The sequence below is a fragment of the Tiliqua scincoides genome, chromosome 5 (genome assembly GCF_035046505.1).
Source record: "Tiliqua scincoides isolate rTilSci1 chromosome 5, rTilSci1.hap2, whole genome shotgun sequence".
NCBI classification, from domain to species: Eukaryota; Metazoa; Chordata; class Lepidosauria; order Squamata; family Scincidae; genus Tiliqua; species Tiliqua scincoides.
This window is the reverse complement of record NC_089825.1, coordinates 91,873,707-91,889,352: the sequence shown is the minus strand read 5'-3', so window position 1 is coordinate 91,889,352 and position 15,646 is coordinate 91,873,707. Positions and strand designations below refer to the sequence as shown.

Below are 15,646 nucleotides of genomic sequence, written 5' to 3'. Positions count from 1 at the left end.
AAAATTTTCTGCTTGATGATGTCATTTCCAGTCATGACATCCCTTCTGTTGGGTCCTGACAGATTCTCATTCTAAAAATTGGGTCCTGGTGCTAAATGTTTGAGAAGCACTGCTCTGGATAATCTGCAGTTGAGCTGCAAAGTTTTCAGAGTCCTATTCTTCAGCAATAAAAACAAAAGACTTCTCCTACCCCTTTACATTTCACTGCAGTAATGAAGAAGCTGCAGAAGGGGTAGAAACTCAGGGGTGGGTTTTACATAGAGGCACAGTGAGCTTGGTTCTGATACCAAAAACCAAACATGTGAGTAGGGGGACTCAGTTCCTACTATGTCAGTTGTCCCACAAGTTGGAAGTCTGTCTACTCTTGTTCTGCCTAATAATGAACAAATCTGACAAGATGCTGATTGCACGAAGACAAAAGCGGTGGGGTTTTAGATGTTTAGATGTCTAGATAGCTAGCTCACTGACCCAAAGCCAATTCTTGTGCTCCACATTGGCTTTTGATCACTTTGTTTCTCTTGACAACAGCAGTAGCTAAAGAATCAGTCTGAAAAAAGGGTTCTTGTATACATTCCAAATCTTTATGCTGGGCTATACTTGGAAGGGATTCCACGACAGTAGCTGTGAAAAATAATGCCATGGTGATGGAATCTGTCTAGCCTGTGCAGCATAGATTTGTTTATGTTTGATGAGGATCCCTACTGTCTGTTGACATGAAGATGCAATTATTCAAATTTACTTAGGAGTACTCCCATTGACTTAATGTGGGCTGTTTTAAGAGTGTTCCCTGGGTAATTTGCAAACTTCCACATGCATATGACAACATCATGAAATATGTAGCTGGAAGGGCACTATTTTTGCACCACTTGGCACCAAGCTTCTGCATGTCAGTCCTGCCAAAGCATTGCTCAGACAGCCCCCACCCATTTGCGTTGCTTAGATGATCTCACTCCAGTCTCTCCGAGAATAGAAGTCTCCACAGTCAACAGCCTATCCTTCCAGCACCCTCCATAATAGGTAACACACACACACATACACACTTTCTCATTTTATGCCACAACCCTGAAGACCACGCACCTGTAACCTCTTTGGGAATGAATCCCTTTTATTTTGTTAAAATCATTTTTTGATAAGGGACAAATTCACAGATGTACAACCACTTTTGCATTTCATGGCCTTTTGGCCCCACCATCAACAGACCCCCCCTTTTTTTGCCCCATGTACCCATGTATGTATACATAATGCCAGTTGAAGCTAACACTTCATGTAGCTGATGAAGTGGGCACTAGACCATGCCTTCCTTATGCCACAGTAACTCTTGGGCTATTTAAGGTGCAGTAAGACTGCTGTGTTTGGCTAAGTGGTAACTCTCTGTAACCAGTGGGGTGGGGGGAGGGAGAGAGCATATGTAAAGCAAATACTGACTGGAATGGCAGATAGATAAAAGGAGACCTCATCCACAAGTGGTGGAACTGTTGCAACAGCACAGAAGTTATGGGACGTGACATTGATAGGGTTGTCTGATAAATGTGTGGAAGGACACTGGTATTAAACATGGCTATGTGGGCAAGAACACTGCTGGAAGACACTAATAAGTGACATGTTCACCTAGCATGGATAAACGACTCACAAAATTCTGGCAAATTGCTGTCATCCTGAAGCTGATGGCTTATAAGCACAGTGGAGAAGGAAAGCAAATGGATGCATGGAAGACAAGCTGAATATGTTGCTTTAATGATGCCAAGTCAAGTCATTCTGTTCTTGGACAGAACTTAACTGGATTGTCATGGTTTCTAATCATTAAAAACAAAATTCGTTGTAGCAAAGAATTCTTTTTCTCTGCAGTTGGGAGAAAGGACTCCCCCCCCCCATCCCAGGGGTGTAAAATTCATTTCCTATAATAGCCTGAGTAGCATTCATGGCACCTGCTGAGGGTGGAAGTACTGTCAATAAGCAGGAAGTGATGTCATTAAACAGATGATGACCAGAAATAAGCACTTTGTCCTCACATAGGAACTCATTAGTAGCAAGTGATAGAAGAGAAAATACACAAATTTGGTCGTATTCAAGATCTGGGAGAGTCCAACTGTCATGCAGCCCGTCTTTTGAGCAGTGCTGCATCTGCTGGGGCATCACTTCACAGCTCAGCAGCTAAAAGGCCTGTGAAGTGACACTTTACTAACACAGTGCTGCTGGAAGGGTAGCTCGTGTGACAACTAGCCTCTCCTAGCACCTCAGCAGTGTCTCCCTCTCAATCCTCTTGATCTACACCACCCCACCCCCCATAACATTCCTTGCTTTCTCAGGCCTCCTTCCAGCTCTACCTCCCAGCGCCTCGGCAGAAGTGACACTGCTGAAAGGGTGGCACTGAGAGAGCCCTCTTACCACATGGGCTGGATAAAGAGCTTCTGTGGGCCATAACTGGCCCATGGACCTTATGTTTGACAACCCTACTCCACTCTCGTAGAAAGTTGCCTTAAACTTGGTCCATTCATTCAGTATTGCTCATAGCAGTTCTCTAGCATTGCAGACAAGACTTTCTCAGTCCTACCTAGAGATGACTGGGATTGAATGTGGGACCTTGTGCAGGCCAAACAAAGCTGCCTCTATTCACTAGAAAGAAAGTAGCAGGTGGCGTGGCTGTCTTTTGATGTAACAGTTCCTTCTCTTTTTACTTCCTCGACCCAAGAAAAAAAGGCTGGACTGCCTTCTGGGTCACTGCTCTGCAATGATGTGCCCTTACCCCCATAACCCTGCTTATTAAAAAAAGGATGCACTTATTTTTAGTTCCTCTCTTTTCCAGAGAAAGCAAGCAAAATGCCAGTTCCAGGAAGGGGATTTAACTTTGCACCCACGACTGCTTCTCCTTCTGCTCAGAAGGGACAGTCACGAATAAGTGGCCTTGTGAATTGATTATTACAAGCCCTCCCACCTACCCGCTGTGAGATGCATTAATACAATATGCTTTTCAATAAGTGTGTTTATCACAGTACATGTGCAGAAGCTCACTGGATCTAGCTGTGGTGAAGTGCGTGGATCCCCTGCTGGTGTTTCACCCCCCCCTTGCCAAGGGGCCTTATAACTGCCTATCTCTTCCAAAGGATCACCGTGAACCCCCATTTCTTACAATGATTCTGTCTTCTATTCCTAGGCAGAGATGTGGAACCGTCTTCCACAAAAACCATGTGGCATTTGGCAGAGGGAGGTGGCAGAAGGCGGTACACAGGCTTGTTGTCTCCCACTGCCCTCATTTGCATATACAGCCTGTAGGTTGTGGCATGTGGGGGATGAGACGTGTGAACGTATGAGACATATCAGCTTCCTGCCCCATTCTGGTTTGCAGGGTCCTCTGTGATGCTGGAGAAATGGAGTATCAAGAGTCACAATCGCAGAATACATACTGCCAGCCCTTGTTGCAATGGAGAGGGGTGAGTCTGTGCAAGGGAGAAAATCAGCAGTATCCCTGGCTTTGAGGAGACCTGGGCAGTTGTTCTTCCCCTTCCAGAATTTGCAGGTTGATGTGGGAGGACGATTTACAGAATGGAACAAGGACAGCCTCGGCTTTCTTTCTTCTTTGGGTTGACAGCCGGGGCCGGAGGAGATTCCAGCTCATGAAATCTCCTGAAATAAGAAAACAAAATTGCAGAAGAGGATGATGGAGCAAGCTGCAGGCTTGCGCCAACATTTGAAAAAGATGAGCATTACTAAAAAAAGGGTGAGAACCCCTAAAGCAGTGTTCTTCAACCTATGGGTTGCAAAGCCTTATTCGGGCAATTGCAGCCACATTTCAAAGCCTGTGCAAGAAAGGGCTTGGATCAAATCCTATCAAAACTGAGTTCTTGATATAATCCTGCACAGCCTATTCTTGCTATCCTGCCCTGTAATTCCTAAAGCTGGCCCTGCTCAGACTGCTAAGTCACAGAGTTATGAAGACACAAGAGGTTGGAGGAAATAGGGTGGGGGGGGGAGGGAATCAGGGATTGGGAGGGGGCGGACTTAGTGGTGGGTCTCCAGTTTCATACTTTATTTATTGGGGTCTTGGCACAAAAAAAGAGACCACTGCCCTAAAGTACTATTCTTCAGCCTTGGGGCAGACCCCAATGGAGTTGCAAAGCCAATGGAGTTGCAACTGACAGGAATGAAAAACACTGAAGACCACTGGATTACAGCACCACCAGGTAAAAAGGGAGGCATCTGTGTACCCTTTCAGGTACCAGGAGATTGTGTCCTAGTCCTGCTTAAGTTCTCAGCAACTGTGCAAAAATAGCTTTCACTAATGCCAGGCTTCATGGTAACTTTTTCTGCTCTCATAAGAATATTTGATTCCAGTGAACAGTGCTGGGAGGGTATAACGGGAAGGGAGTGGGTGACCACAGATGCACTGAATGGGCAGATCAGGTCCTAGGAGAGGGAGGCGGGACCAATGGTAGATCTCCAGTCTCATCATTTATTTACTTATTGGGGCCATGGTGCAGAAAAGGTTGACCACTGCCCTAAAGGATTAGTCAAGCTCATGGAAGGAAACAGCTATAATATACTTTCCAACAATCTCTGGTAAATCGCTATCTCTATTTTTGCTTTTCAGCAACAGCCTGTGGAGTTTATTCTGATACATAGCTCAGCACATTTTGCACAGTTGGAAAAAAATTGTGCAGCAGGAACAAAGTTTTTGGTGTAGCAGGACAGATTTTAACACTGAGTTAGTTTCATAAGAAAAAGATTAGACACAATATTTTAAAAATATATTTGAATACTCTTTCAGAATAACTGTACATGAAGCCTAGATTAGAGCCGGGCTTTTCAGCTGCTTTTGTGCGTATCACTTTTGCATGCCACCAGAGTTGGCTGCTGGGCATAGGAATGGAAGATGTGCCTCACAGTTGCCCCTGCAGTGCAAGAGATGCATCTCTCCTTAGCCCATGCGTTATCCAGAACCTTTCCCATGACCTTTTAGAAAAGGCCTGGTCACCACTCAGTCACACCCTGCTGCTGATGCGTGTACACATGCATGCATGCACATGCTCTCTTCACTTGCATTGGGTTCAAGGCAGGAAGAGTGGCTCATGTGAGTACAATGGCAGTGATGCCAGGTAGCACCTGCTACATTAGTGGTACTTAGATTTTTCCTTAGTTCCCAGGGTTGTGTTTTTTTTTGTGAGCAAGATAACCCCATTTCCTTCCTCTGCCTCTACAATCTATCAGAAAGGGTGGTTGTAGATGGGAACACTGGCTCCTTGTGTAGTAGGGAAGGTGGGTCTTAAAATACACCAATGCTTTGTTAAGATTTTTAGTGTGACTTGTCATTCTTTAGGGTTCAGCTTCCTCTCCAGGATGCCAAGATACTGGATCAATGAGCGAGGAAAGAATACATTGCCTCTACTGCTAATTGAAACACACATACAAGGTGCAGCCTTGTAATTCACACATTGCAGCTGCCCAGGCAGGTCTTGAACTGTTGATGGTAGAGGACAATGGTATCTTCCTTGTACAGGGGGCCTTTGTTATCCACTGGGGGTCGGTTCCTGGAAACCCCATGGATAACAAAATCCACAGATGTTCAAGTCAGCAGATTTGAGCACTCCAAAACCTCTGAACGTGACCGGACCTGCACTCTAGTCAGGTCTGGAGGGTGATCTGAGGGCCAAGGAGGCCACACGCGGCTTCCCTGACCTTCAGAATGCCTATTTCAAAAAAAAGTGATTTCTGGTTTCTTGGGTAAATTCAGGTTTTATCCAATGTATTAGGCTGCCATACATAGTTGGTGAGCTGTATTTGGTTTTGGTTCAACAAAAACAGATGAAGCTATCTTATACTAGGTTTATCTAGCACAGTGTAAATCAGTGGTTTCCAACCCATGGTCCATGAGACCCTGAGAAGTGGTCCACAAGGCTTCAGGAAAAAAAAGTTCACTTTCTATCACTTCCAGTATCTTGCTGAGCGGGCACTCCCCCATGGACTACCAAATTTAATTGTATTTTTTGGGTGGATGGGCGTTGGGTTGCCATGTGGTCCATGAGAATTCTATTTTTTGCATCAGTGGTCCTGTGGGCTCCTAAACGTTGGGAACCACTGGTCTAAATGAATGGAACCTGAGACTTTCTGCAAGCAAAACAGGTGCCTGAAGGAAAGGTGGGTGTGGTGGGTGGGAAATCATGTCAGGGAAGCAATACATACACAGTGACTTCCCTACTGAGGACTATTGTCAAAGGATACTCTCCCCCTGCCCCAGCCAAACGGGTAATCTATCAGATCTGTCAATCTGAAATCTATCAATTTCACAGCAGAAGCAGTAATTACTTGCAGTCCTACCTGATGGCCCTGACCAGCTCATAGAAGGACTCGTCAACGTTGAGGCGGAGTTTGGCTGAGGCTTCCATATAAGGGATTCGATTCTCCCGAGCAAAGCTGAGGGCCTCTTCCTTGGGCACCTGCCAGCAAATGAGATAGGAATGCAGTGAATCACAATATAGATATGGGGAGGGGGGGTTATTCATTGTTGGAGAAAATGAGTAAAAAAGGATGTAAGAGCTGGCATCTGTGTCATTTGGTTGTGCCCAATGGCACTGGTGTTGTTTGACCCTTAGGTGTGCTAACAGGGAAGGAGGGTGGGGATGGGGTACTTAGAGGACAGAATTGGCAGGCAGAAGGGAGGGAGGCTTAATGTTTCCTGGCTTGCAGATTCTGCCCTAAAAAAAAATTGCACCTCAGTGATTTTTATGTTAACCAAAGTTTCCTTCCAGTTTTAGATCTAAGCTGGGGTAAAGAAAAAAAAACACAACTTTTAAAATGATCAGGGGCACTGATATGTTTAGGGGCCATCTCTCTTACGAAGCAAGGGGAATGATTTGGCAATTGCACTAAGAACAGAAGCAAGGTAAAGGAATGAGTTAACGATTACACTGCAAATGTTTTTCTATGAAAGATAATGTAGGGTTGTTTTGATGCCTCCTCTCCGAGGTCAGCAATAGGAGCAGATGCCTAAAATTAGACTGGCTGAAATTGTTAACAGAGCAGTTGTGTTTAAGAAAAAGATCTTCTAGAGTCACCTGTAAATGTCCCATTGAACCCTCACATGAGCATTATGAAGAACTCAGGGACCCAGAGCATGGACTAAAAAGGTACATCATGAAGTAACCTTGCTGGAGCTAAACTGGTCAGTGTTGGGAATGGAGACCCTGTGAGAACTTTGTTATGCTGCCTTGAGTTTCATGATGGAAGAAAAAAAAAAGGGTTCTAAATGGAATAAATGCATTTTAACATTTAGCTCCTAAGAGGATGTTTTCTCTCCGTGGGCATTGTCTTGAACGGTTGAAAGATCAATGTGCAAGTGATGCAAGGAAGCTGCCCACTGTCTTTCCAATGAACACAAGCGGCTGTGACTAACGCGGAAATTCTATAACGCCAATATGCCTATAAGTTCACTCAGAACTTGAGCAGCCTCCAAGACTGCCATTTCTGAATGGCTGCCTGTTAATGAGAAAAGGAAGCCCTCAATCAGGGAAGCAGCTCAGACATGTGGCTTTTTCTCAGCTGAGCACACTCCACTCTGGCCAACCTGGAAATTGTATACAACCACTCAGAGTGGTTGTCTTTCTGCCTCCCCACTGCTGGTTCAGTTCTTTCATCTGCACTGCCTTTTCTCCCTCCACGTCTAGGCTCTCCTGACAGCAGAGATGGGAACAAAAAGACACAGCCTATTGCTCAGTGCTTGAAAAGGAGGCCTACAATGTTTAGTATTGATTCAGAAAAAGACTTTTCATCTGCTAATAAGGTATTCCAGTGATTTGGGCAAGGAATTTTTTTAAAAAATTATCCTTTTTTAATACAAATGCTGATGAAGTTTGCCACTGTAGAAGAGGCATCCCCCCCCCCTCTTTTTGCTCATATGCAGGACGGAATGCCTCTAAGATTACATTTGCCATGAGCATCACCGAAAAAGAGAGCATGCCTTTTTGCTTCAAAACTAGTATGTGATCACATAATTCAATTTGCAATGAATCAATTCAATTTGCATCGAATTGATTCATTCATCCATCAACTAAAATTCATGATGATTCAAATGATTTATTTAATCAAGTGACAGCCTTGTTGGCAGACAGAGGGGATCATGATAATGGGATAGGCCATCAAAGAGAAGTGGACTTTCATCACAGTTGTATGCAGAAGTAAATTCTACCGTATTCAATGGGGCTTACTCCCAAGGGAATATGCCTAGAATTCTAGTTGTTACAGAAATAGCAACAATTACAAGTGTCCCCCATATCCGCAGGGGTTCCATCCCCCCCCCAGTGGATATGGAAACCACAGACATGGAGGAACCCTATGTAAATAGCAGCTCCTATGTCTATTACCTTCATTTTTGTGCAGCTGTGCTTGAAGCACGGTGCTTCTTGCTTAACAAAGGAACATTCTTGCTTCACCGAAGAATGAGACATGCAGGCAAGCAGCCTGCATGCTACAGGGAGGAGACTAACAGAACATTAACAGGAATCAGGACAGTTCCTGCTTCCTGCTAAAGTTCAATTAGTCTCCCTCTAGTGGCTTCAAGCACTACTACACAAAAATGATGGTACTCTAATGGGTGCTGGGGCATATCCGCAGATAACGGAATCAATGAATATGGAAGGATGCCTGTATCTCATTTACTCTAGACAAGCTCAAACGCCCTCAATGGTTTTTTGAACTATGGGTTAATTCAAAGCATTAACAATCCATTTTGTGTACCAAAGAGCTGTACAATGTGGAGATTAAAGCCAACAACTACAGCCCCCTCACCTGCCGATGAAGGTCCAGATCAGCCTTATTGCCCACAAGAATCATGGGAAACTCATCACGGTCTTTCACTCGAAGTATCTGAGTGTGGAATTTGTTGATCTCGTTGAAACTATGGTTGAAAGGGAGAAGAAATGGATGAAGGTGAACCTTTCCTGCACCCCGAGAATGATACTGTCAATGGCTTGGTTAACACAAAACAGCTTTCTCGTTCAGCAAGACAGGAAAATTGAGTGTAGTCTACTAGTGGCCTGGAATATGGTCAACCCAGAGTCAAATCCCTTATCAAACATATACTCTCTGAAAAGATACTCACAGTTTCCCCCATATGTATAATGCAAATTAGAATACAGATTGAACATTGCTGTCAGAGGGGGATCTGATCCCAGACTTCTTGCAGATACTGAACCCGCAGATACTCAGATCTGGTGTGGTGGTCCACAGAGAATGTCTGGATGCAACCAGAACCGCCTTCTGGTTGCATCTGGAGGAGTTCCAAAGTGTGGGGAGACTCCAAGTGGCATCCTTGTGCCTCAGAAGGCCTCTGAGAGGAACTTCTGATTTACTGAGAAACTGGAAGTGCCTCTGGGAGGCTTTCTGAGTTGTGGAGAGCATCCTTGAGCCTCAGGACACCTTCAGACATGATGGGAAGGCACTTTTTGTCCCACCTGGAGGTTCTCTGTTGGCCCTCCAGCCATGTGTTTGGAAGCCCTGATGAGTCAAATTCGCAGGTTCTGAATCCATAGATATGGAGAACCTATTGTTGTCTCCTTCAATGTTGCCAGAGGAACGAGACAGGGTACCCTGCAGACCATATGTATTATATAAGCTCTCTAGTAACAACTGAGAAAGCTATCTGAACATTTCAAGAGGAGACTCGGAGCCTTTTTAAAAGTGATGAAACGTTTTGCAACTTGTTTAGCCCATAAGAGGCCTGCTTAGCATCCGGACAAACGAGTTCAAATGGGCAACAGCAAATCCAGCAGTGCTAGGCAACCAACATGCTCATTGTGCGGCGTAGTGCTAGACACCGTGTGGTGTTGTACCTGACACTAAGAATTAATCATAACTTGCTATCCTTGGCAGGAAAGTGTCAAATGATACAGCTAATTGCAAATTTAATAATCATTCAGATAAGCTGTTTCAGAACATATCCGGTTTTCCCAGCATCTCTCATTTTGATCTTCCCAAGGGGGAAAAAAAAGACCAGAAGCCACTGAAAAGTGTTTCTGGCCTTCACACCTCAGCTTTGAGCCTTCCTTGGTCCACTGGGCTAAGAGGGCAGGATCCTCAAATATGAAAACCATGACTTAGGTCTTACCTGCCACGATCATTGATGGCATAAATGAGGAGAAACCCCTCCCCTGTCCGCATGTACTGCTCTCGCATGGCTCCAAACTCTTCCTGCCCTGCAGTGTCCAGAACTGACAGAGAGATGGAAAGGTGAGAGAAAAGACAATACATAAGAAGAGCCCTGCTGGATCAGGCCAAAGGTCCATCTAGTTCAGCTTCCTGTATCTCAGTGGCCCACCAGATGCCTCAGGGAGTACACAAGACAACAAGAGACCTGCATCCTGGTGCCCTCCCTTCCACCTGGCATTCTGAGGTAACCTACTTCTAGAATCAGGAGGTTGCACATACCCATCACGGCTTGTAACCTGCGATGGACTTTTCCTCCAAAAATCTGTCCAATCCCCTTTAAAGGCATCTTGGTCAGATGCCATTACCACCTCCTGCGGCAAGGAGTTACACAGACTAGTTACATGCTGGGTAAAGAAATATTCTCTTTTGTCTGTCCTAACTCTCCCAACACTCAATTTTAGTGGATGTCCCCTGGATCTGGTGTTGCCTTGGGGTTAAAGACGACAAACGTTAATCAAGCTCAGTAAAAATCTTATATTTGGAGGTACAGTATGGTACCGGAAAGACTGAGCAGAATGACGATTGTAACCATCTTCAAATGTTGGGAAAATGTAACAGATTAGCGCCAACCAGTTCACATGTTTAGTGGATATATCAGAAGTCTGGCAAACAATCGCTCCAACAATCTTTTAAAATTGCTGGTGTCAATGTCAGGTCCGAAGCATTAACTGATCTATTAAACTCCTTTTATTGATATTAGTTCCCCATCTGTTAAATTTTTTAATCATAAATCTATATATGGTTGCAAAGATCATTTGGGCACAATACTGGAAAGAGAAGAGATCTTCCCTCCAGAGATAGATTAGTTACCAAGAGCTCTGGTAATAGCTCACATGGACAAACACATGGATTCAATTTTTTTTAAAAAAAGAAAGGAACAAACCAAAACAATTTTTATAAATCAAAATGGCAAACTTTTCAGAATTAGTAAAATTCTGCATATGGACGTGCAAAGCTAGACCATATGGACCATGGTCTTTATGTAATTATGTGCAATACTGTCTAACTTTTGCAACTAAAAATGTTTAAAAAAAACAAAGGAGCTGTTCTAGAATAATGGTTAAGTGTTCAAGCTAAAACTTTCAGGCCCCTGATTCAAATCTCAGTCTAAAGCTACAAACTCACTATGGCTGCAGTTCTAAACACACATGCCTGAGGGGAAGCCCAGCTGAATACAGTGGCACCTACTGCTGAGTAAACCTGCTTAGGATTACACTGTAGGTGGTTGTAGGCAAACCAAAATATCTCAGCCAAAGTCCCTTTACATGCAATAATGATTGATCTACTTTACAGGGTTGTTATTAAGGATACTGAGCTAATGTGTTTTGAACACTTAAAGGGATTATATCAGTGCCAAGGAATATTATATCCACAGCTGCCCTTAATAGCCCCTTAAACTTTTCTGATGTAAACACCCAGTGGAATGGAGTGGCACCACTTCAGGTTATAAGGAATACCATTCTTGAATCATTCCTCATAAATACAAACAAAAGGCCCCCAAAACAGAAAATATCTAAACTTGCCCATTTTTTGCTGCGCTGTGCCATTTTTTCCATTTGCAGGGAGTTTTCACAGAATGGACCATTAAGGACCTATAATTCCCCCACCAGGAATCTTAAGTGGTGATAGTTCATTCTGCTGTCTCAGAATTATACCATCTCATTCTGCTACAGACACAGGCCATAATCATCATTTTGTTCTGACAATGACCATTACACCCTTTCTTACATGCCTCCTGCTCCCCTTATGACTCCCCAATTCCCACCTCTTTTGTGTGTTCCCTGCAACCAACAAACCCTCCCAAATTTCAGTTTCACATCCTGTCATCCCAGAGCATCCTTTTGCCTGTGGAAATTTTTGCTTTCTTGCCCAGATTCAGCCATACAAGCACTGCCCACTCTCCCTTCCCTGACCTGCTGCTCTGAGCTGGCAATCACCCCCCAAACACCAGCCAACACATCACTCAGAGAGAGCACTGAAGGCACACAAAAAAAGGGAGCCTACCACTGCTCTCTCCTTCCCACAGTGCTGTGGTCAAGACACAGTAGACATCTCCACACAAGCAATACCAGAGAAGGATATTAACAGACCACAAGACCCTGGGATCATTTTTTCCACATTCCCAAACACCTCCCCTCCAACCCCCTCCCCCACAAAGCCTGAACAAGATGGCAGCAGAAGCAGTCCTATCACCCTGCTTGCTGATACTCACTGTCCAGACGGGTTTGAGTACCATCGATGTTGCAGATTTTCGTGTACGAATCCTCAATGGTGGGGTCATAGTCAGAGACAAAGTAAGACTGAAAGAAGTGTGGGGCAAGGGGACAGGAAGAAAGGATGTTAAAGGTGATGGAAAGAACCAAAGTGAAAGGCATAAAACCTCATTACCCTTTGCAGCATAAGGAAGGATCTCTGCTTCCAATCATGCACAGGTCTCCGCAAGAACCCAAGATGTTTGGCTCAGGGTTCCTTAAGATCGCTACCATTAGATTCCCATACACTGCCAGATAAACCAAAGAACTCTGCTTCTGCCTGGTCTGAAGAATACAAGAACTGCCTGGAGGGATCAAAGCAAAGGGTTGTACAAATCTTTGACACTGCTAAATGCTCAGACCACCTAGCTCAATGTTGTCAACTGGCAGCAGCTCCACAACATTGCAGAGGTCAGTGGTCTTTCCTCACTCTGCTACCAGAGATCCTTTAACTAGAAACAACATAGAGCATTCTTTTTAGAAGCATAGGTGGAGCCTTGCTGGACCAGACCAAAAATCTATCTAGTGGTCCATCATTATCCCACATCCCACAGTGGCCAATCAGATGGCAACTTCTCATGTTCCTATGTCATACACCTCTCTTCCAGAAATGTGCTCTACCCTTTTCAAAGCAATCTAAGCGAGTGGCCATCATCACATCTTGTGGCAGTAAATACTGTCAGTTCATGAAAAATTCAAAAGTAGGGGAAATGTTTTATTTATTAGGATCTACTCTGAGATCATCAAAGAGCAGTGGTAGTGGGTCCCAAGAAAAAGTCTTTCCTTTACTCTGGCTCCGCTCTGGGGTTTTTGACAAGTAGACCAAAATCAGCTACCAACCCTTTTTTATAAAATTAATTCTGCATTTCCCAGAGTGGCCAATCAGGAAAGCTCACAGGCAGGGCACACCAGGGATGGGCCAGCATCTCTTCTCTTCCCTCTATTGGTCTGTTTGCACATTCCAAAGTACCTCCCTGTTCAACTACGCTGGATTCCCACCCTTCTGGCTCATCATCACCCTCCTTCATCGACACCTGGCTCAAACAGGGTCCTCCTTACTCTGTGACAATCACAGCCTCGGAAGGGAGCTGGAATGTCCAAAAGTCAGATCTGACTCTATCACATTGTTCTTCCCCCCCCCCTTAAGTGGCCACAGCTGATCTAATGCCAGTTGACTCCCCCAAAACCGTACATCAGTTGATCCGTTGGAGTGGGTGTCTGCCTCAGCAGCTAGGAAAACAACAACAGCCCCGATCCTGTGCATGTTTACTCAGAGTGGGCTTTCCTCTCAGCATGCAGCCAAAACTACTACTAATCCAGTCAAAACAGCCCTCTGAAGCCACTCCGATTTGCAGCCCAAGCCTAGACAGGTCTAATCAGAGGTAAGTCCCACTGAGTTCAGTGGGCTCCCCCCAGTGTACAGAGGGATAGCTCCCCCAGGTCAGGGGTGTACACAGGGATGGCAAGTCTAGGCAGGTCCACTCAGAGGTAAATTCCACTGACTTCTGTGCTCCCCCCCCATCAGGGGTGTACACAGGGATGGCTTCCCCAGGTCAGGGGTGTACGCAGAGGTAAGTCCCACTGAGTTCAGTGGGCTGCCACAGATCAGGGGTGTACACAGGGATGGCAAGCCTAGGCGCGTCTACTCAGAGGTAAGTCCCTCTGAGTTCAGTGGGCTACCCCAGATCAGGCATACCCAGGGATGGCAGCCCTTCCCAGCAAACTTAGCAGCAGAACTTGCTTCCAGCCAGCCAGGCAGGCACCCAAGGGAGACACTTTCACTTTCACGCACCCCACCGCAAGCTCTGTCATTTCAGGACCAAACCTGAGCAGCGCGCAGCCCTGCTGGGAAAGTTTGGGTCCCAGCCTGCCCTCTTGCTGCGCCCTACCCCGCGCCTTCCCCGGGGTAAATACCTGGATGAACTGAATGGTCAAGGCGCTCTTGCCCACGCCGCCTCCCCCGACCACCACCAGCTTGTACTTCTCCTGCGGCGCCGCGCCCTCGTTGGGATTCATCATGGTCGGTGGGGTGGGGGATCGGGTCGACGGATTCAGAAGCCCCCCAGCCCCGCCGCTACCATCGCCTCCCACCCCCCCCGAAACGACGGCTGAGAGATCCGGGGTGGGGCCCACTTAATCCGAATCGGCACTCAAGAGAAGCGAAGCGAAGCGCGGCGATTCCCGGACGCTCCGCTTCCCTATTTGGCCAGCCGGAGCCGCTGCGGGGCGGGTCCCACGTCCGGAACCAGCTCCTCCGCTAGCCCCACACACTCCTCCCCCGGGGTGGGCCGCCCCAGACTGGAGGAGGGAGCAAGCGGGGGGTTGAGGGGGATGATCCAAAAGGAGCAGCGGTTAGACGTCCCCAGGGCAAGGCTACAATCCTACCCACACTTTCCTGGGAGTAAGCCCCATTGACTTTAATGGGATTTACTTCTGAGTAGACACGCAGAGGCTTGGGCTTGAAGACTGCAATCCGATCCACAGTTTCCTGGGAGTAAGCCCCATTGACTCTAATGGAACTTCTGAGTAGACACGCAGAGGATTGGGTTTAAGACTACAGTCCTAGTCACGCTTTCCTGGGAGTAAGCCCCATTGACTCTAATGGGACTTACTTCTGAGTAGACACGCAGAGTTTAAGACTGCAATCCTATCCACACTTTCCTGGGAGTAAGCCCCTATGCATGTCTATGCATGTTTCCAGGAAGTAAGCCCCTATGCAAGTCTATTCAGAAGTCCCATTGACTATAATGGGATTTACTTCTGAGTAGACATGCATAGAATTGTGCTCTACGACTCGGCTTCTAAGTTCCCACCCTGAGATGATGAAACTCGAATCGCCCTCATCACACCCACCCACCAGGGTTCCTCATAGGGAGTGGAAGGCCTGGAAACCTCCAGTTGAACGGGTGTCCCAGGAGAGACACGCGGTAGGCTTGCACAGGACCGTCCGCTTTAAGGCGCGTGTTGGCGATTGGCCTGCAGAAGACCTCGATTCTTCTCTGGCTGCAGAAGAGTTAAAAATCGGGTGCTCGAGATCCAGGTCTTCCGCGAGAGCAATGAAAAACTCTTGCAAGGCGACTTGTGCCTATTTACTATTTACACTCGCTTGAGTTCAATCCGATTTTTTCCGGAGTCAATGGGCATTGGATTGCAGCCTTACAGCAGCACAATCTCATACATGTCTACTCACAAGTCAGTCT

At 46.0% G+C, this 15,646-nt stretch overlaps 1 protein-coding gene across 1 annotated transcript; it reads right to left on the bottom strand.

The window, feature by feature from the left end:
• Window positions 1–1,083: 1,083 nt before the first annotated feature.
• Window positions 1,084–14,665, bottom strand: RRAS (RAS related). Its single transcript, XM_066627624.1, has 6 exons — window positions 14,361–14,665; window positions 12,407–12,494; window positions 10,094–10,196; window positions 8,776–8,884; window positions 6,310–6,428; window positions 1,084–3,621 (listed from the first exon to the last, which is right to left on the bottom strand). The coding sequence occupies exons 1-6, from the start codon at window positions 14,463–14,465 to the stop codon at window positions 3,534–3,536; spliced, it is 612 nt and encodes a 203-aa protein (XP_066483721.1). The 5' UTR covers window positions 14,466–14,665; the 3' UTR covers window positions 1,084–3,533.
• Window positions 14,666–15,646: the final 981 nt, after the last annotated feature.

Bases quoted from the DNA above. Each gene is read 5' to 3' on its own strand.
- RRAS (XM_066627624.1), bottom strand. From the start codon at position 14,465: ATGATGAATCCCAACGAGGGCGCGGCGCCGCAGGAGAAGTACAAGCTG. The intron at 10,197-12,406 runs GTGAGTATCAGC...TCTCTCTGTCAG, and splicing joins TACTCAAACCCGTCTGGACA to TTCTGGACACTGCAGGGCAG. The intron at 8,885-10,093 runs GTAAGACCTAAG...TTTCAACCATAG, and splicing joins GCCATCAATGATCGTGGCAG to TTTCAACGAGATCAACAAAT.